Source organism: Citrus sinensis, chromosome 8, assembly GCF_022201045.2.
Source record: "Citrus sinensis cultivar Valencia sweet orange chromosome 8, DVS_A1.0, whole genome shotgun sequence".
In the NCBI taxonomy this organism is placed as follows: domain Eukaryota; kingdom Viridiplantae; phylum Streptophyta; class Magnoliopsida; order Sapindales; family Rutaceae; genus Citrus; species Citrus sinensis.
The window spans coordinates 554,230-574,850 of NC_068563.1; the positions used below are offsets into that span (position 1 = coordinate 554,230).

General features: G+C 36.2%; 5 protein-coding genes across 7 annotated transcripts; 3 read left to right on the forward strand and 2 right to left on the reverse strand.

Annotated features, from left to right (window-relative positions):
- Positions 1–4,168: 4,168 nt before the first annotated feature.
- Positions 4,169–6,467, forward strand: LOC102630684 (uncharacterized). The gene is made up of 3 exons (XM_006486590.4): positions 4,169–4,854; positions 5,686–5,805; positions 6,091–6,467. Exons 1-3 carry the CDS (start codon positions 4,297–4,299, stop codon positions 6,100–6,102), a joined length of 690 nt encoding a protein of 229 aa, XP_006486653.2. The 5' UTR covers positions 4,169–4,296; the 3' UTR covers positions 6,103–6,467.
- A 1,320-nt stretch (positions 6,468–7,787) lies between these two features.
- Positions 7,788–11,002, forward strand: LOC102630979 (probable serine/threonine-protein kinase PBL23). Of its 3 annotated transcripts, XR_001508901.3 has the most exons (7): positions 7,794–8,271; positions 8,350–8,459; positions 8,548–9,355; positions 9,468–9,701; positions 9,805–9,954; positions 10,037–10,306; positions 10,480–11,002. XR_001508901.3 is itself a non-coding variant. In XM_015532751.3 (6 exons), exons 1-6 carry the CDS (start codon positions 7,933–7,935, stop codon positions 10,139–10,141), a joined length of 1,746 nt encoding a protein of 581 aa, XP_015388237.2. In that variant the 5' UTR covers positions 7,794–7,932; the 3' UTR covers positions 10,142–11,002. The 3 variants fall into 3 exon arrangements, 1 of the variants encoding a protein (XP_015388237.2); XR_003066878.2 differs by having other exon boundaries at positions 7,788–8,271; positions 9,789–9,954; positions 10,037–11,002; XM_015532751.3 differs by having other exon boundaries at positions 10,037–11,002.
- Positions 10,664–12,532, reverse strand: LOC102606598 (GDSL esterase/lipase At5g55050-like). Its single transcript, XM_025102183.2, has 5 exons — positions 11,977–12,532; positions 11,736–11,878; positions 11,323–11,607; positions 10,977–11,226; positions 10,664–10,884 (listed from the first exon to the last, which is right to left on the reverse strand). The coding sequence occupies exons 1-5, from the start codon at positions 12,215–12,217 to the stop codon at positions 10,664–10,666; spliced, it is 1,140 nt and encodes a 379-aa protein (XP_024957951.2). The 5' UTR covers positions 12,218–12,532.
- A 141-nt stretch (positions 12,533–12,673) lies between these two features.
- Positions 12,674–15,497, reverse strand: LOC102606900 (L-ascorbate oxidase homolog). The gene is made up of 8 exons (XM_006486594.4): positions 15,182–15,497; positions 14,985–15,094; positions 14,495–14,765; positions 14,262–14,364; positions 13,793–14,138; positions 13,342–13,707; positions 13,181–13,259; positions 12,674–13,091 (listed from the first exon to the last, which is right to left on the reverse strand). Exons 1-8 carry the CDS (start codon positions 15,329–15,331, stop codon positions 12,879–12,881), a joined length of 1,638 nt encoding a protein of 545 aa, XP_006486657.2. The 5' UTR covers positions 15,332–15,497; the 3' UTR covers positions 12,674–12,878.
- A 2,998-nt stretch (positions 15,498–18,495) lies between these two features.
- Positions 18,496–19,978, forward strand: LOC102607185 (signal recognition particle 43 kDa protein, chloroplastic). The gene has a single exon (XM_006486595.4). It carries the CDS (start codon positions 18,723–18,725, stop codon positions 19,890–19,892), a length of 1,170 nt encoding a protein of 389 aa, XP_006486658.1. The 5' UTR covers positions 18,496–18,722; the 3' UTR covers positions 19,893–19,978.
- Positions 19,979–20,621: the final 643 nt, after the last annotated feature.

The window sequence follows — 20,621 nt, forward strand, 5'->3', positions numbered from 1 at the left end:
AGATCTTGTTAAGGATAGCATCTTTTAGCGGCCAAAAGTCTGACATAGTGTGGAGAAGAAGCATACGGTGTCGGATATGATTACATTACGTGCACCATCCACCATAACAATGATGTGTAGGTCTCAGAAGAACACGCGGAAATGTTTTTATTGTGTAATCCCAAAAGAGCTCAACTAAACACGTGGCTGTTTCTTATTCGTGCGACCTCTTCGAGACGGATTTCACTTGCGTCATAAAAATCATTGGATCAGATGGTGGTGTGTGAACGGCCTTGATAATTTTAAAAAAGAAACCATTTAATGGCAATCAATTTAAATCACAGCCGTCAAAGTAGGTCCCACGTGTGCATGATTGGTCGATAAAAGCGAGCATTATATTTTTACGATACGAGTGAGGACCACCGTAGAGTTTCGTGCACGTGATTAACCTATCAGTCATTGGACACTCTAGGTCGGCTGTTTCGGTACGCTATGCGGGTAAAGCCTATAAAATAGCTGTTAGTAATGGACTGTTTGGTTTAACTTCAGTAAACGACACAAAGCTGCAGTGATATTAGCGTAACGACAAACATGGCTTTATTTTTACGAGTTGATAGATAAGGCAAATGTGGACCCTTGATCTGAGTTTGACCATCGGGGATTGAAGATTTATTAACAATTAATTTTGTCTGACTTTGTAACATGGAGTTTAATGAGACTACTGGTTGTGAAGGAAATTTAAATTAGTGTAATAATTGAGAATCCCACCAGCATTTACGGGATTTTTTTAAGCATTTATATTGTTAAGTTGATTCAAATGCACTTGGCCGACGATCATCAAGCTTCTTGTGCTAGGAGTGATTTTACGATCTGCTAATGGTCAATAATTAACATGTACTTTCGGAAAACAATAATAATTAACATGTAATTTCAAAATTAACCTGAAGTGAGTTGTATGTGTTTTCTTTTACCATTTTTTTCTCCTCGGTCTAAAATGGAAATCTACTCTAAATCATTTAGAGAAATTTAATTTTACCCTCGCATGCCACTTCAAAAACTTGGACTCTTTTTTATCGAGTTACGGAAAATATAGTAAAATTTTAATAAATTAATAGTTTTGAAACTATAAAAAATCTATTAATTTAGTAAATATTAATAATATAAAAATAATATCACGTTCATAATATGAATTTTTATGAAATATGGAGGTAGTATTATTAGAGTAGTGATTATGTTAAGTTGTATATTACGATTCTAATTTTGAGTGAAGTTCAAATTATTAAAAGTGCATGGAAAACGATAAAGAGGAAGAAGTTGAAAACGATCATTCTGTTATAAATTCTGGCTTGTGAAAAGAAGCACTTAAAGTAATAGTAACATTGAAGGTCAGTTTGGGATTATTTTTAAAATTTTAAAAGATAATTTTAGTATTTGGTAAAAAAAAATCAAAATCACGTTTGTCAAAATCAATTCCTCCTAATAGGGATGGTAATGGGAAGGGGAGGGGAGGGGATCGACATCCCCGATATTGTTCATATATCCACATCTCCTCCCGTCCCCATCATAATTACTTGAGGGGATCCCTGTCCCCTCTCCGAATAATAAGAGGGGATCCCGAGGGGTCCCTGGTCCCCAAATAACTGATACGTTTTTAATTTTTTAACTTAATTTAATTACATTAAAATAAAAATTTAAACAAAAATAAGGTTTGATAATATATCTTACACTAACATTAATCCCACTACAAAAATCACATTACAAAATACAAATCATCATAATAATTATCTTCATCAATCTTCATAATCCTATAATACAAATAAATTACTTTTATATCAATAATGAAATAAATGAAATGGGTATAAATACTTAAATTAATATTTTTAATAAAAACATTTACTCTTGCACATCGTGCTCCTTCTGTTTTTCCTCAAGGAATGTGACAAATTAAAAGATAGTATCAGATCTCAAATCTAAAATAATAAAAATAATATAAGCAATATAACTCATAATCTAAAATAAGGTATGGTCGAATAGTAATTTAACACTACAACTTGTTAAGTAAGCTTGAAATTTTTATAACAAATTTGTAGAAATATTTTGATATTTATTATTTATACTAATATTTAATATTTTATAATTTAAATTTCATTATTCATTTATTAATAATTCTAAAAAATAAAATCAAAATTAAAAGTTAATACAAGGAAATGGGGAAATGGGTAGGGGATGTGGATGAGGATTCCACCTCATCCTCCTCCCTTTTCCGAATAAAAAATTGGGTATAAAATTGTCCGCATACCCTCTCCGAATAGGAAAAATCCCCAAGGGTTCGTCCCCGTGGAGATTTTTGCCATCCCTACCTCCTACAGCTGATTTTGAAAAACATGAAATGAGTAGCTTTTAAATTATGATTTTAAGAATCAATTTTATCCTTTAATATAATTCCATAAATATACTTAAAATTATTACCTAAAACCAAAATTATCCTTATTCAAATTGGAAACAAAATCAATATTTTAATAAGTTTTTGTTATAATTGATCAATATAAAATTGTTGGTCGAATTATTATTAAATTTGTTTCACTATATTATAAATTCAATTATCAATTATTTTAAGATAAAAAATTTAAAAATTAAAATCAATATACTATAGATTTTATGTTTAGTTAAAATTATTATAATACACAATTAAAAATATTGTATGTACATGTTTTTATATGTATAAGTAAATTTTATCCTACATTATGTACATTTTACTCATTAGTCTTCTCTCAGCGGTTTAACAGTTTAATTGATCAAACGTCCATAACTGCTTTCAAAACTCGCAGTACTTCTAAAAATAAAATTTACCAAACACTTAACTAATTCTCTTCACAGCTGATTATTTATACAACACAACTAATAGCAATTATTTTAAAAGTTACAACATTCTTAAACTGGCCCTAAGTACTAAGAACATCTTACAAAAAAAATTAAAATGAAAATTTACTTTTCATTTAAAGAGTTACATCGACAATAAAGTTCTAAAAAACTCTTCAAATAAGTTTGTTTAAATAAAATTGTCATATCCTTTCTTTAATATTGAAGAGCGATTTCTCCATTTTCAAATAATATTATATTATTTTGTCATCATCATTGTTGAAAAGAGAGAAGTAATACAACCATATTATTGAAAAAAATAGAGTAATTAAATTTAATGAGAGAAAATTTTGATTAAAATAATATAAATTATTTTTATTTGAAGAATTTTTTGAGATAGAATTTATTTGTACTCTTCTATTTGTCACATAGATAAATAGATAACCATTTAAATAGTAAAATTAGATGAATCATTTGGTAATGCTCGGAGAATTATGTGCTTATTGTACAATTCTCAAGTCCTTAATTCAAGTTGGATTGAGGTTTGATTTGTGATTCCGTTTATCTTCTTCAAAAATATTGGCATTAAGCTGAATTGTTGTAAGGCCCCTAAGATCGCTTAGTGATCTTTAATCTCCCTCTTTTTTGCTAGACTGAGGCCAACACAAATGATTTAGGAGGGTAATCTAGCTTTTTTATTGTTGTTATGTGTGTTAATTACTTAATTGTGGTTATTTGGATGTTTTTTCGTGGTGTCTTTGTTAATCTTTTAGGATTTTTTGTTCTAATTTTACGTTGAGCCTCAAAATATTCTTTAGTGTTTTCTTATTTTTTAGCCTAGTGAAGATTTTCTTTACTTTCTCTCTCTCTCTCTCTCTTTCCTAGCAAACGTCATTACTATTTTAAAATATTATCTTTTCAAATTATGCTGTGTACTTTTATGAAATATTATTTATAGTAATTAAAGTTAATCATTATTATTTATTAATGTAAGTGTTACTGTTACTCTCCAAACTAACATATGACTCATGGGTTCATTGTGGAAGTTTAGTATTTTTTTTCAATTTGAATTAAGGTAATATTTGTTTTTTTTAAATGTGAGTGGAGTGGACGTTCTTTTAGATGAAATTTAGACGAATTTCATAAAAATTGATATAAATTAATTTTAATAATAATATAATTTATAAATATTAGTTATAATTTTATATAATATGAGTTGTACTCGGAAATAATAATATCATATAATAAAAAAAAAAATTAGCTGCGTTTAACCGATATATTGACGTATGTTTAAATTAATTTAAAAAAGAAAGTAAATAAAAATTCGGCATTTTTTTTTTTAATCTTTGTAACCTAAACGCCGAAACTGACTTGAGCAATTTCCTTTTCCTCGACGAAATCGAACCCGCAAACACTTTCTGATTATTGAAATCTCGATCGATCAATAATTGATCGAAGATGCCGAAGAAGATGGGAGTGAACAGCAAAGCCGAGGAGGCGCGTGCTCGCAAGAGCGCAACGGAATCGGAACGAAAGGAGCGCGAGGCGAGGGAGAAGGAGGAACAGTACTGGCGCGAAGCCGAGGGAGCAAAGTCACGCGCCGCGAAGAAACGCGAGGAGGAAGCCGAGAAGCGAGCCGAAGCCGCCGCGAAGAAAGCGGAGGCGCGGCGCCTGGCGGAGTTGGAGGAGAAAGAGCTCGAAAAGGCTATGAAAAAGCCGGACAAGAAAGCGAACAGGGTTTCGATTCCGGTACCGAAGGTGACGGAGGCTGATCTGCGGAAGAGGCGCGAGCAGGAGCAGGCGGAGTTGGGGAAGAAGGCGGAGGAGGCGAAAAAGAAGCACAGCAGGACGGCGGAGGAGGAGGAGTATGAGCGGATGGTTTTGGTGACGAATACGAATCGTGATGAGTCGATTATCGAGGCCAGGAGCGTTGAGGAGGCTTTAGATAAGATGAAGGTGGCGGATAACTTGCCGGTCGATAGGCATCCAGAACGACGGCTGAAGGCGTCCTTTAAGGTGGGTACTATAAAAAAATTGTTTTTTTTTAAGTCTTGATTTGTTAATTATTTATGAGCTAGCTTTTAGTTGCATTAGGAAAATGTTATAGGTTATTGTTTGATGATATTCATTCCAAACGAAAAATGTGAACAAATATATTAAACTCTGTTGGAAGGTTCAGTTGTTTAGTTTAAATGAATTCGTAAGCTGCAAATTTTAAATCCATGTGGCCTGTAATCCTTGCAATTAGAAGATTAGCAACAATATAGTTTATGTTACAAGCTATGGCTTAACTACACAATGCCTAGTTTTTACATTTGGAAGGAACATGGATCATTATTGCAGTACAAGTAGGTTGAAATTAAAGGGTGGTGTCACAGGACGGGGATGGATATGAATACTTCTTGAACAGATAATATATATTAGTTTTGCCCTTTTAGTTTAGGATGATAATGCAAGCCAAGTGTAGGAATTTGAATTTGGCACCTCAAATAAAATTTGCCAAGACTTACCTTATTCTGGAACTAGCGTGCTGCATAGCTGACATAGCCGTTCACTATCCCTTTGGGATATACTTCTTTGTTCTGGTTTTATTTGATATGTTTACTCATTTTTTCAGTTTTCCCCACTTTCTTCGTATAATCTCCCAGGAAGCTTTCATTTTTGTGACCACTTTTAGTTTGCCAATTTTCTGATGAATATTTGGGGTCAATCTCTGAAAAACCAAAATCCTGAACTATATTTTCTTAACTGTTTATATAGTGTCCTCTTATTGTTTTCATCCAGTTACAACATAGTGACCAAGAAATCTCATTTTTGTTTTGATTTTGTGCCTATGAACTTGTACAGGCTTTTGAAGAAGCTGAGCTCCCCAGGCTGAAGGAAGAGAAACCAGGTCTTACTCACAATCAATACAAGGACATGATATGGAAGCTTTGGAAGAAATCTCCAGACAATCCTCTCAATCAGGTTAGTCTCAGACCTTGGAACCATATTTTTGGCACTGTTGATAGATGTTGGTTTGGTACTATTTTATAACTTGATATCATAAGTAATTCGTTAATGTAATAGTAGTTTGTAAACCTAGACCCTCTGTTGGCTCCTCTATTGCTCTGCTGTGTCAACCATCTAGGCCTTTGGGTTGATATGTCTAGTTGTGTTGATGTCGTAACTAAACTATTTATTTGCTGTTCATTAGTACATGTTTCCAAATCTGAGGTGGGCTTATCATGATTTTTTTTCCCTCCTGTGCAGATTACGGAGTGAGCATCCTACATTGCATTGTTTGGATCTTCAAGGTGGTGTATCAGGCGAGTTCTCTGTGGGGCACATTGTTGAGGAATGTTCAATTTCATCTGCAGTGGATCATTTTGTACCGTAGAGACGCGGTTATTGCATGTGAGGTGCCCGGTTAAACGGAATAAAATCAGAGTCAATTAACATTGGTCTCTAGTCATAAGTAATCTATTTAAGTCTCTTATTATTGTTACATGTATGTGGTAGATTCCTGCCCCCTTCCCCTCGCAACAAAGTTAAATTAATAAATCACTAATGTATATGCACATAAGTACGTTCTGTTATATGTGAATACTATTTTGCTTTGTTTATAACATTGAATTGTTAGCTTGGTAGTTCACATTCTCTACACATAGGAATTGGTAAGACTTGGCTTCATGTGGACGGTGAGCCTCCCATGGCCTGCTACTTACATTAGTTGAGACAATGGCCTTTGGTGAAGTTCGTAGGGAATGTTGTCACGCGGAATTTTTGGCCTAAAATGTTGTTACCCTAAAGGAGGGAGTGATTGGAGAATTCCTGCTTCGGTAGAATTTTTTTAACTTGGTCATTTTGTTTTCTGTAGTGAAACTTTGAAGTGATAGCTGCAGCTACCTAATCTTCTAAGGCTTTAAGTCAGTTTTCCAGATTTTGATGTCTTATGACTAGCTTTTGTGAAGAAGGCATTGCATCATAGCTCTCTAGGAAGCCATTAGTTCTGTAGGTAGAAACACTATCTATCTCCACTCGTCATTTCTGTCATTTCTGTAATTACTGGACCCCGGAATTATAGTTGTGATGTATATCATTTTTATTAGTATGACCATTTTGAAATGCTTGTGCACCTTTATTATAGAGCAAACTCTGCGATTTTATTGTCTATCTCAGCTGCGGACATCAAAGTGCTTTGCCATCTCTAAAAAATGGATGGTGTTTGTTTCATCAGAAAATATGATTCTGGCAGATCTTACTGCCCTGCAATTCAAAATACAACAATTTAAATGTGATTCAAGTGGTTTCTGACTTTCTATTTGCTGAACTTTTATTTTAATGTGCCATTCAGTGAAATTTGGACTCTAACGTTAACTTGAGTTGTACTTATTTTTAAAGATTTCGTGTCATATGTGCTTTATAATAGCATATAGTTGAGATTTAGTTATTTATATATATATATATATATATTTATTTAAAACCGTCAATCAGAAGATAAAAGCAGAATGATACGTTGGTAAATGCCAGCAGCTTAATCGAACAATCTATTTCATAGGTAGGCCAAAAGAATCCACTCGCAAAGTGGACAAAAAGCAAAAGTGGGTTGTGGCTTCATTCTTAGTTCTGTCTTAAATTGTTAGATTTGTGCTCTAGATGCTGGTGAAATTGAAATTGAAGAAAGAAAATTCTCAATATGCAGCCATGCCTATATGTTCCTTAATGTTGTGACGTGGTTATTAATAAGCAAACGACGTTAGGTGCAATATGTGTGATTCTCATTGACGCCCTGCCCAACCAAATGTGAAAAAGCCATTTTAACTTTTTCGTAATGAAAGATGCGAAGCACATGGGGAATTTAGACTTAATTACCACTACGAAGAATTGGAGTGCTCTAAATGTATTATTAAATTTTCGTCATTCTTGTTAATGAAGCAGGAAATGGAAAATTCCCTTGCTGTTATATCAATAGTCCATTTCTCCTCAATAAGTGCACCCCCACCAGCTATCTCCTATAAGATCAACCACCAGGTTGCTGTTTGTTGAACATCAATAATAGATACAATCACGACAAAGCAAAAGTCACTATTCCCAATTAATGAATTGGATGCAATGTTCTCCTTTTCTTGGTTCAAAATTTATGGCAGTCCGAATGTCAGATGGATATATTGTTTGTTCCTGAAACTAAAAAATGTGACATTGTTTATGATGGTTGGGAAGTTAAGCATTGAGAAGAATTTCTTTTCAGTTTTGAGAACCAGAACATTGAAGAAAAGAACAGTCATTTTTGGTCTCAAATCTGATCACTACAGTAGAGAGATCCTTCTGCAGTTGCTCACTGTTATTGCGAAGCCGGGGGATAATGTGTTAGCAGTTCATGTTGAAGAACAGAATGATACTCTTGATCTCAACACTTTTCATATCCATGAAGATTTATGCAAGTCCAAGAAGGTATCAGTAAAATGAAAATAAAATGGCATTAGAAAAGATTGGGATAATTTGTCTGATTTTCTTTTTTAACCATGGCAGGTGGATTTTCTTGTTAAAGTCTGTATTGGAGATTCTTACATTACTGAGCTATCAAACCAAGTACGCATTAGCTATGCGACAATTCTTGCACTTGGATGCAGCCTTTCAGGGTATTCAACATTTTAAAATGATAACCAAAGCTTTTTGTCTTCTTTGTATGCGCCTATCTCTGATGTGAATTAGGATTATGTTATGCAGGCTTAAAGATTCAGAAGTACTTACAAGATGTCTTAGGGCGTTGCCTCCAGCTTGTACCATTCTTGTAATGGATAATCTGGGAAGAATCCTAGTCCAGAGACAGGGAACTTCGCAACAAGGATCTACAAATGTGCTACTTAAATCTTCACTTTCTTCTTCATCGAAATACCCTGCATTTGGGCAACCAGCAACAACCCGGCAACTACAGAAGTCGCTGACTGCACCATCTTCCTCAACTTCATCAACGACAAGACAAGAAAGTAATGTTGGAGTATGCATTGCTCAGGAGACTGTGCAGGTTCCAGAATCCATAAAAAGGAAAATATTTGAGAAACTGGCAGTCTTAGAAGCTGAGGGATCCAGTAGACGTTTCACATCACAAGAACTCTGTCATCTTACTCATAATTTCAGCCCCAAGATGCTGATAGGACAAGGAGGGAACAGTAAGGTCTATCGCACCAACCATGTGGGCGGTCAGGTAGCAGCAGTAAAAGTCCTCAAATGTACGAACTGGTCAGAAGAGGAAGTTCTCCGAGAAGTAGAGCTGTTATCGAGTATAAAACACGAGAACATAGTTCGGATAATTGGATACTGTCATAGCAAGGAAATGTATGCAATTGTGTACAATTTACTAAATGGAAGCCTGAAGCAATATCTGAAACAACTCAAGTGGAATGAGAGAATGGATGTTGCAATTGGTGTGGCAAAGGCACTTGAGTACCTTCATCATACCTGTGATCCTCCAATCATTCATAGAGATGTGAAGTCGTCCAACATTCTACTCTCTGAGAATTTCCATCATCCACAGGTAAGTTTTAGCACAACTTGCATTCAAATAATTGCATATTTTGATGCTTGGGCTAATGGAAGACAGTTTCATTCTCGTGGCACTGGCATGTATCTGGATTTTTATATCTTAGCTCTCAGATTTTGGAGCAGCAATGGTACATCACCAGTCTCATCAAGTTTCAGAAAATGTAAAGCCAGTAAATGTTGTGGGGACTTTCGGATACTTAGCTCCAGAGTACATGATGTATGGAAAGGTTGATGAGAAGATTGATGTGTACTCCTACGGAGTTGTGCTGCTGGAACTTATCACAGGGAAAGAGGCGATTCAAACAAACAAGGCAAATCGTGAAAGCTTAGTACTTTGGGTAATATGAGAAATCACTTGACTCGCTTATAGCTTTTATACTGCATTGAAGTGTCTATATTTGAAAGGTTTAAGAATATGTGCCTAGTATTATGTTCTTGCAGGCAAGGTCTTTGCTCAGCAGTGGCCTATGTGAACGTCTAATTGATCCTCAGTTGAATGAAGAATACAACAGGGAAGAAATAGAAATTGTGATGTGTGCAGCACGGCTATGCCTCTTGCATTCGTCTTCTCGGAGGCCAACAATGAAGACGGTGAACTTTCTTTTCCTGATGTGATGAATAATGAGCTCATACTTTTTAAAGCCATAAAATTTAATGTTTTCTGTTTGAGCAGCTATTGAAGTTATTCCAGGAGCCAGACTACTGGCTAAAGATGAAAAGGGAGAAAGAAGAGCTCCTTAATGAAAGGAGATCAAACGGACCCGCGGAAACATTGTGATAAGTCTGGCTTTAGTAGTATCTAGACATTTCTCTTTCAACTAGACCTAGTTTGTCATATGTCTCCTGTTACATGTTATTTTTCAATTTTTTACAAAGACGGTCAAGATCAGATCAAATTGTCTCCTATCGTCTTTCCCATAAGGCATCATGCGTCAAAATAAAGGTGACATGAAACCCTTTCTCTCCGGTATCATGTATGTAAGCAAATAAATATTCTCAGTTTATACTAGCTGACTTTGATGCGGCTTTGTCAGTGTATTCTCACAAATTTGTACAAAAGCCTATTTTCTGTTTTAATATGTGACAAGGTATGCAGGTAACACTTTTTTAGTGCAGGATTTAATACCACAGTGGCATGATTAAAGAAACAGAAATTCCCCAGGACTGCGAATCAAGGTTAAGCTTTAACGACATTCAACTGTGTCATTGAGTTGGCATATTATTCTTGTACAAGCATATCATGAATGTATTTCTACAATTCACTTGTTTGTCGTACTCGCAATGATTTTATTTCATTGGTCTAAGCTGCTGCCAACTGCGCAAAGTTAATAGGGGAAACAAATCTTGGTTCACCACCGTAGAGGGTCACAGCGGCTAGATTCGAAGCAGCCTGTGTAGGGTGGAACAAATCCCAGAACAAGTTTTGGTTTCTGTTCGAACAAAGATTTGCTTTTGGATCACAAATTGATTGTGCATTGAACCTCCCAGCTCCACAGCACGCAGTTTGCACATCCGTAAAATCTGAGAAATCAAACAAAAGTTAATTTGAGGAATTTGTCAAAACAAAATGAAAACCTGTAACAACAATATAAATTATGAGTCAAGAAACTTACTGAATAGAAAAGGGTTGTTTAAAACATTTATAGTCATTTCAAATGTGTTTCCAAGTGAATACTTCATGTCCTTGTATTCTGAACTGAGCTTGCACAAGAGAGATTCAATTGATGCGTGAAAAGCTCTTGCGTACTCATTCAATATCTCCAAACAACCGCCTGTACTATTGTAAATCCTTTGTGATGGGCAGCATCCAATTGGTGGAACACTAATGATTCCAAATTTCCTTGCCCCAAGATTGAGTAGTGCCTGAATTATATAACACAAGTTTAGTTCCAAGTGCAAGCGTACATACAACTTTTGTTTTTGTGACTTCAATGTGATGATGATCAGAAGAAATCTTACCTTCAGGTGCTTCTCATAAGCAAGTCCTAAAGTTGAAATGAACGTTTCTTTTGGCATGGTACTACCAGAATGGTAGTATTCAAAAATATCATTGCTAGCGGTGCTGATGAAGACCAAAGACTTTGAGAGAAATTTCTTGGCTTCTGATTTACCTAAAGCAGCCATGAGATGACCATGGACTGCTTTAAATTGCTTTCTCTGCTCCGTCAATGGGATGACATTCGTCAGGTTGCTATGTAAGTCATCAGTTGGAACTCTCTCTGCTCCGAACTTCATCATTGTTGGCTGAAAATCAGATCAGTAGATAAAATGGGTCTTAATCAATGAGAGAGTTCTCCAAAGATTATACACACACACACACACACACACACACACACACACACAGAAACACACTACTAGTAAGATATATTTACCATTCTTTGTCCGGTTAAATCAAGAAGGCCTGAGCCTCCAGAGGCGAAGCTTATACCCCTGAAACTATGCTTCTTGACACCAGCTGAACTTTTTATTAGAGAAAGAAAAGGTGGTGGACTTCTCTTGTGTCCCAGTAGCTTGGCTGAACAAGAAAACATACTTAATGCGATATTGTGCCAGTAGTGAACTTTACACTGTGATTAATATGACACATTAATTTACAGTGAAAACTATACTAACCAAGAAAATCAGCACTGTTTAGGCCATTGCTGAACCTTCCAGTGGGTCTTGCGTGAGGAAAATCTATGCCATTGTGAGGAAAATTGGCTCTGAATTTGCTGTGAGGCAAGAAGTTATTGGTTCCAACATCAGCCGTTGAGTCTCCAAATATGAAAATCGTCGGCACCTCTGCACTTGCTGAGATGAGAACCATCATAGTCATGGCCATGGCCATGGCAAAAAGAACCAACTTCTCTGCCATGAGAAATAGACTAGTGAATCTATTCCTTTCTCCCTTTTTCTACATTAAAGCACTTGAGATGTTCAACTATTTATATACAAAATATAAATAAATAAATAAATAAAAGATCTGTAAAGGTACAAACAGATGACGATAAGTTGGTAAATTTCCAGCGAGCACATAGCACACAAATTTTACAAAAACAAAGTGTGAAGAAACCAATTAATTTGAAGAATTTTTTACATTATAATGACTCAAAGGTGCTGCCGTCTGTGAATGACTTATTACCAAGTTCTTAGCTGTTTGGTCTGATTCTTGAATTCTGGTAGCAACAAGCAATAAAATCCACAGTTCGTATGATAGAAACAAAGAGTCTCGTCCGTTCACATACATTTTCTTACAATTCTTTATTGAATCAATGCTTCAGTGAACGAAGTTAATGGGGGTAAAAGAAGACAATTAGAGATGACAGAAAGATGAATTTAGAACCGTTCCTTGCTTTTCTTTTACAGTAGAAAAGCAAATTTATAATAAATTTACTATGAACAAAATAATTGCTACACTTTGATTATTACAAACCAAAAATACAAATTTTGCTAAAAAAGAATAGGACATCAAGCTGGGGTCATGTCATACGTAATTGTAAATGTAAATTCAACATCTCGTTCTTTAGCAGATTCTCTTATAGAGATCTTGTGTGTTTGCCTTTGGCCCTGCCGCAGAGAAGAGCATTCTTCGGAATCGGATACTCATCCCTGATTGATTCAACAGGTGAATAAACTCTCAAATAAAATTGTTGTCCGAGATATTGCCGTGCCCAAAACTCACTCCTGACGTTCCACATTCCCACATTATCAAGTGCTACATAAATAGCAGTCCATGACTTGGGATATACCTGTAACACACCAAAACAAGTATTTATTTTCTGCAACATTTCAGGTGATTAGCATTATGCAACAAAATTTCCTTAAGCAAACATCTAACCTGAGTTGTGCAACGTGAGACGGCATCTCTCAAATTGTACTCATTACGACTGGCCGGTGTCCACACTCCACCATTCATTCTGCAATCCAAAAATATTCCAAGATTAGTTCACAAGCACATTAATATTTTTCAGTTCAGTATGCGTGCGGATTCATTCTTACCCGACTACCCAGAAGTTGTATCCATCAATGTGCCAGCTCTGTACAATATTTTCATGATTTTGGAACACAATTTCAATAAAGCCTCTGAAGTCAGCACCCATAACTGATGTGTCAAGGTAAATGTTACCACCGGTTGGCTGATCCTGGATGCTACCGACGCGAAAAACACCTCCAATTTTGAAGTAATCTGCTAGCTTCAGGGGAGTGTCAGCTGGGATGAAAGACACACTGTTAACTGCATATCTCTGCTTGCCATTGACTTGACCAGCTGAACTTTCTAGCTTGATAGTTCTTGAAATGTTAATAAGACCATAGTGGTATGATCCTTGTGGGTTTGGTCTTGGTCCACTTGCTGTCAAATTAGTCCTGTAATGTGACCGAAAATAATCACACTTGGGATTATATAAATAAAAATATTTTCGATTAAAAAAAAAAAACACGCTCGAATTACCTAATTGAACGGGCCTGGTTAAGAGACCAATCAATTTGGGTGGTGGGCCCCCCGGGAACTGGGCCGGAGACTGGGCGGGCCGGGTTACTGTAGTGGAGGGTGCCAGCGCTGGTTAGGACTTTGTTGGTGAACCGGGTCGAGACTGCAATGTAGAAATCCTGTGGGGGCTGGTCCATGGTAACAAGCACAGAGTAGGACTGACCCACGTGAACATCAAGGGATGAATAAGTGGTTTGGATGGTGTGGGTTCCTTCAACTTCAACAAGCTTCATCTTGTGGCCTTGAATGCGAAAATTGAGCGAATGTTGCAGGCCCACATTTGATATCCTGAACCTGTAGGTTTTTCCTGAAATGTCCCCAAAAAAGAAATATTATAAAAAAAGAAAAAAGAAGAAAAGAAATGATTCAATTCAATGTAGCCACTAGCCAATTTAACATGCTCACAAGCAATATATGATTTGAAATTTACCTTGCTCAACTGTGAAAGATGCACCATTGGATCCATGACCATTGATCAAAATGCCATCAGGGGAAGGCAGCCTGTGGCCTCTATCCAGAACAGCCTTCAATTTCTGTACCAAGAACATTAGATCTGTTAGGATCTTTTGCACGTGGGGGAATTGAACTTAAGACTATAGTTGTGATATAATGTTAGAGGCTAACAATAGTATCAAAGACAAGTGAAAAAATTGTTTCACTTACATTGTGATTGGCCTTGTACCAATCACCAATAAGAACAGTGAAATCTCCAGCAGGTTCAGGGAATGGAACAGGAATCAAGGGCCTGCTGAGAATCCTGATGCCTCCAAAGCCACCAGCTGCCTTTTGAAAGCCAACAGATGGGAAGTAAAAATAGCTTCCGATTTGATCTTTCACTTGTAAAATGTAAGTGAAATTTTTTCCTGGAGGAATTGGACAGGTGGTACCGTACACTCCATCTTCATATGAATTTCTCCTCTGCTGCACGCCATTCCTGATTCAATTTGCCAATCACAATGCAAAGTTTTAGCCATATTAACCAAAAAAAAAAAATTACGAAAAGTACTATGACTGTTTGATAGGAAACATAAGAGTGTTGATTAAGATCTTTTAGGGGGTGGACGTATGTATTCGAACCGGTAACTCTCAAATAAAAAATCGTCAACTCCAATGCATGGATTATTCAAAGTTCAAAGATCACAGAAATGCTAACCAGGAGATGAGGAAAGGCTCTGGTAAGCTGTTATGAACATTGATGATTAGATTGTCATTGGTGACAGAATAAATATCAGGCCCTGGAAACTGTCCATTAATAAGAATACCCTGGAAACAAAAATGCAAATCCTGTTCAATAATTTTTCAGATCAAAAACATCCAAAATATGATCAAAACTTTCAAATTTTTACAAACCTGTTGGCGAACTCCAAGTGGGTATATGTCACCATAAGTTACATTCCATGTGAAAAACCTGTAAGGACTTTCAGCCCTGGCAACAATGGCGAACATTGCCAAAAAATAGACAACACATAGCTGCCAAATCAAAGCACTTTTTGGCAACATTTTGGAAAGAAACCGAATCAAGAAGTAAAGAGTTTGTGTAAATGAATGACCAAGGAATGAATGACCAAGGGAAGGTTATAGAAAGCACACACTTAAATATGGTTAGTGGTAACTGAAAGATGACATGTATTTAAAGAACATTTCAAGGAGGGAAGCTTATAAAGAAGTAGAAGCCAAGCCAACCCAAAAGTGCTTCCTGTCACATTACCAAATACAAAATGCTTAGTGGGGCAGCAATAAAAGCGGTGCTGGGCCTGTCTAATATTAGGATTTTGCAGCCAATGGGTGTCCTCCACGTAAGCAAAATTTGGGTTTTAATGACCTTGTAAGCAGCTTAATAAGACCGCGTTTGCTTGCTTTCACATGCACAGTACATATTGAGATGCAGGTGTGTGCCCGTGATTTCTGACGCGACACACGGTATTTACATGTGCCCATTTTCTCGCTCAACTAACACGCCACGCCACCTTTTGGAGGATCCGCACTCGGGGCAATGGCCATGATCAACGGTGGAGATTGATTCATTTGTTAAGACCCACTTGGAATCAAGGGTTATAAGTGATGATTGACTGTTGATATAATTTTACGCGGAAACTATGATGGTAATGTGGAAAGTTCCTGAAATTGCATTTGCTGATTGCAGATTGCCTGGCGACAGGGGAATGACAGTGAATAAATTAATGGAATTTTTGTTGATTAAGATGCTGCTTTATCGTGTTAATTAAAATTAAATAAATGACTCATTTTATATTATTGTTCTGCATTCACATTCGTGCCAAAGTTGATTTAATTTATAAATGGGACTTGCAGTTATTCTATTTTATGGACTGACTTTTCTTTTGTATAGAAGTTTACAATATCTGTATATTCTTTGCTATAAATTCCATGCATGGGAAAAAAAAAATTAAAAAAGACAAAAGGGTTAGTCAATATTCCAGTAAGCCACAGCTGGTTGAGGCCAATCATCAGTCAAATATATTGTGCTTTCTTAATTTTCAAAATACATTCGGTTTGGAGCTGTATGAAAGTGCTTTCTGTGAGTAGCTTCCCGGAAAGTGTTTTTTGTTTTACTTATGAAGCTTGAAGAAGCGTCTCATCAATAGATTTTATAATTAATAATAATAATTTAAAAAAAAAAAAAGAAAATCAAGTATTATTCTTTGATTGCAATCCCTTTTTCTTATAACTCTATCCTCGCAATTGTAAGGGCATGAGTTCGAGACTTCACAATGTATTTATAGGTTTAATTTCCTTCATTAATTTGAGTATCAATATAGTAATCTCATAAAAGATGAATGCTAATTTGAGTAATAGTCTCGTATAATTTTTTTTTTTTAAATCTTTTCCCCCACTTTAAATCTATTTAGCCTAAATATAACAAAATGAACAAATCAATGTATAAATTTGGTTATCTTATAATGTCTAACTTGCAAGGATGATGATGTACTCGTTGATTTTAACTTATCTTGTGATGATATAGATTTAATGCTTTTCGTGTTGTAAAAAACATCCACATATATTGATGGTGGAGAACTTGGAATGTAATGTGCTAATCAATTCTATAAGGACACGGCTAACCCATTTTTTTTTATTGTTGTTAAATCATTTCAAAAATGGTTTCTTTTCATTAACTTATTGTTGATAATGACCTTATTACCAATAATTTTAATACACAGAGAAGTTTTTAATGTCATTAACAATCGACCGCACGTACATGGTAGTGAATGATGATCGATTCAAACAGTAGCATCAATATTTTTTTTTTTCAAAATTTTGAACTTATTAATTAGTCATTTTCTGAATTCTTACTATTTTTAAGTATAATATGTTTGCTTGCTTATACTTCTTGGCTGTAAACATTCTATTCATAACAAGCTTTTAATTATTTGAGGTGGATGAGGTCCACAATCCATATGTTACTCCACAAATATAAATAGGTGGTGGCCTTGCAACGATTAGGCTATTAGACGCAAATGATGACCCAAAACAAAACTTAATTAAAAGTCTCAACTTGAAGGACAGCAGCGCACTCTCCCAAAAATGAATTTTTACGTAGTGGATAATTATAAACTATTCTAATAAAATTGTCTCTGTTTCTATTCTTTTCAAAACTTATATATATAGTAGTTTTTTTTTTTGTTTGGGATCTTAAAATGTAGGAAAAGTTTAAAAAAAATTTAAAATCGTGGGATTTTAAAAATTTAAAATTAAAAGTTCTTAAACTACACAATTTATACATTTTTTTTTAGATTTTTCCACACTTTAAAATTTTAAATTAGAACATTTTTATATATTAGTAGTTTTCCAATCCAAGATCTTAAAGTATGAGAAAAATCTGAAAAAGCTCTAAAATCATAAGATTTTAAAAGTTTAAAACTACAAGCGCTTGAACAACATATTTATGTGTTTTTCCAAATTTTTCCGCACTTTAAAATTTCATATCATAATATATATGTGTGCGTGTAGTTTTATTGTTGGTGCATGGTTTAGATAGCGTACATTTGTTGGTGGCAGCATAACGCCACAAGCAATGGATTGGTGTCCAACAAGATTAGACAATATTTCAATGGTTTTCTTTTATTACTTGTTAGTTTTCTATGTTCATTAGAATATTTAAGTTAGAGTATACCTTTGTGAGTTGTCTATTTTTTAAGCGATATGAAAAAAATGAGAAAAAAAGAAAATGCATTCTTTTATTTTATTTTATTTTATGTCTGCGAGTTACTACTTAGTAGGGGCGGATAATACATTTGATAAAATCAAAATAACTAAATAAAATTTAAAGAATTGAGCTTTTTACACATGGGACAGACTAAAACTTTTCAAAATCAATTAGAGTATCTTCATAGTTTCAAAACTTACTGTTACAAAATTCAAAGAAAATAAGATCTTTTTTTGTTTCTTTTTTAAATTACCCTTTCAACTTTTCCATAGGACGTGCCCCAACTGGTGTTAGACGGAATCTGTCATGATAGTAGTGAAAATAACAGATTTCACAGAAAACATGAGGGAGATTACCAAAATTTCCCCATTTACATTATAGAAATAGATTACAGGCCCCAACTTTAGTTTCTCACACTGCAGTCGCACATTTCTAGCCACAAAAATAAATAAAAAAAGACTATTCTATGTATAACGTTACGTGGACAAAACAAAACATAATCCAGACGGACCAGAACTAGAAGATTGCGTTTCTTATCCACTAACAAAACACACACACACTGTCTTTCCCTGTCTTCAGATTACACACAACTTGAACTCGCCATTGATGTCAAATACTAAACGCTGAAAACTCACTCCATACGCAAAAATATGTGCATGATCATATGATATGAACAAGTAAACCCTAGTACCCAGTTCAGCTCGACTCAATCCGACATTGGTAATTAATATGGGGGACTCTCTCTTACTAAACCAATCACTCGCCCGCCTCAAACTCCTTCCCAAAATCCCACCTCCCGCTTCTCAATTTCTTCACATCAAACCGCCACAACCCCACGGTAAGCTCCACTCCACTGCTTCTTTTGCCATCCAAAACCAACAGCAGACGCAGTACGGCACAACAGATCAAAACGACGACGAATCATACGGCGAAGTCAGCAAGATCATCGGCAGCAGAGCCCTCGAGGATGCCACCGGCATGGAGTACCTAATCGAATGGAAAGACGGCCACGCCCCCTCCTGGGTCCCACAGGACTACATTGCCAAAGACGTCGTTGCCGAATACGAGTCTCCCTGGTGGACTGCCGCCAAGAAAGCCGACGATGCCGCGTTGAAGGAAATCATCGAAGCCGGCGACGGGCGCGACGTCGACGCCGTCGACAACGACGGACGGACTGCCCTGCTGTTCGTGTCCGGGCTCGGGTCTGAGGCTTGCGTCAGGGTTTTGGCGGAAGCTGGGACCGATTTGAACCACAGGGATAGCGGAGGCGGGTTAACGGCGCTGCATATGGCGGCTGGGTACGTTAAGCCCGGTGTGGCGAAGCTCTTGCTCGAACTGGGAGCCGATGCTGACGTGGAGGACGACAGAGGGTTAACGCCGTTAGCTTTGGCCAAGGAGATCTTGCGCGTTACGCCTAAAGGGAACCCAATGCAATTCGCGAGGAGGCTGGGGCTGGAAGCCGTGATTAGGAACTTAGAGGAGGCGGTATTCGAGTACGCTGAGGTGCAGGAGATTCTGGAGAAGAGAGGGAAGGGTGATCAACTGGAGTATTTGGTCAAATGGAGGGACGGCGGCGATAACGAGTGGGTCAAAGTAGGCTTCATTGCTGAGGATTTGGTGACCGATTATGAGGCTGGCCTGGAATACGCAGTGGCGGAGGGTGTGCTTGGGAAGAGAATGGGGGACGATGGGAAGAGAGAGTTTTTGGTTAAGTGGACGGATATTGATGAGGCCACCTGGGAGCCCGAGGAGAACGTTGATCCTGATTTGATCAAGGAGTTTGAGGATAGTCAAAGTGACGGTGCGGTCCTTTTAAATGAGAATCACATCGGGGATGCAGTTGGGGCCCGGGCCCAATTAAGTGAAGGCGATGCAGCCCCTGAGTCCGCTAGAGTTTAGGTGTTTGGAAGCGATTACTCGTAGTGGCTTGATTGTTATTTTCTATATTTATGAAAGCAAATTATAACTTTTTTTATTCTTCAAAATTTTGCTTTCATAATTTTGGGAAGACTCAAGCTCTCCACCTCATGGAGGTAGGTGGTGTCGACCAACTCAACTCAATTGAATTATTGACGAAAAAAAAACTCCAATTCTAATTATACAAGATCAACCAATAAGTTTGCTTAAAAATTGAATTATGAATCGATTTACATTCTATATCTTCAATAGAAACGAAATGAATCAATTGCTAAATCATTATTACCAGTTAGGAGATGACATAAATCGAATATTAAGCCTCATAAAATATAAGGGGGAACTTTGAACTCTTTATTTTTTAAATTTTGAAAAAGAGATGGGTTATCATAGTTCCCTACTATTACCTCTTTTAATTCACACCCCTACTAGGGTAATATTCCCTTAATTTGATTTGAATTAATTTTTTTAACTAATTCGAATACTTTGACGAAGACGTGCTCGCCCTGAGGCTAATTAATGCATGGTTAGTTTTTTTTTTTTTTTGAACTGATTAAGCATTAGGTTACTGTATTACACAGAGATATATATAACTGCTATGACAGCAAGTCATTACACTGATATTTATAATCAGATATATATTCATGGGACTTATATTATTACATTTTTAGTCTATGAAGCACGTGCCGAGCCAAATACCCCTTACGGAAGAGG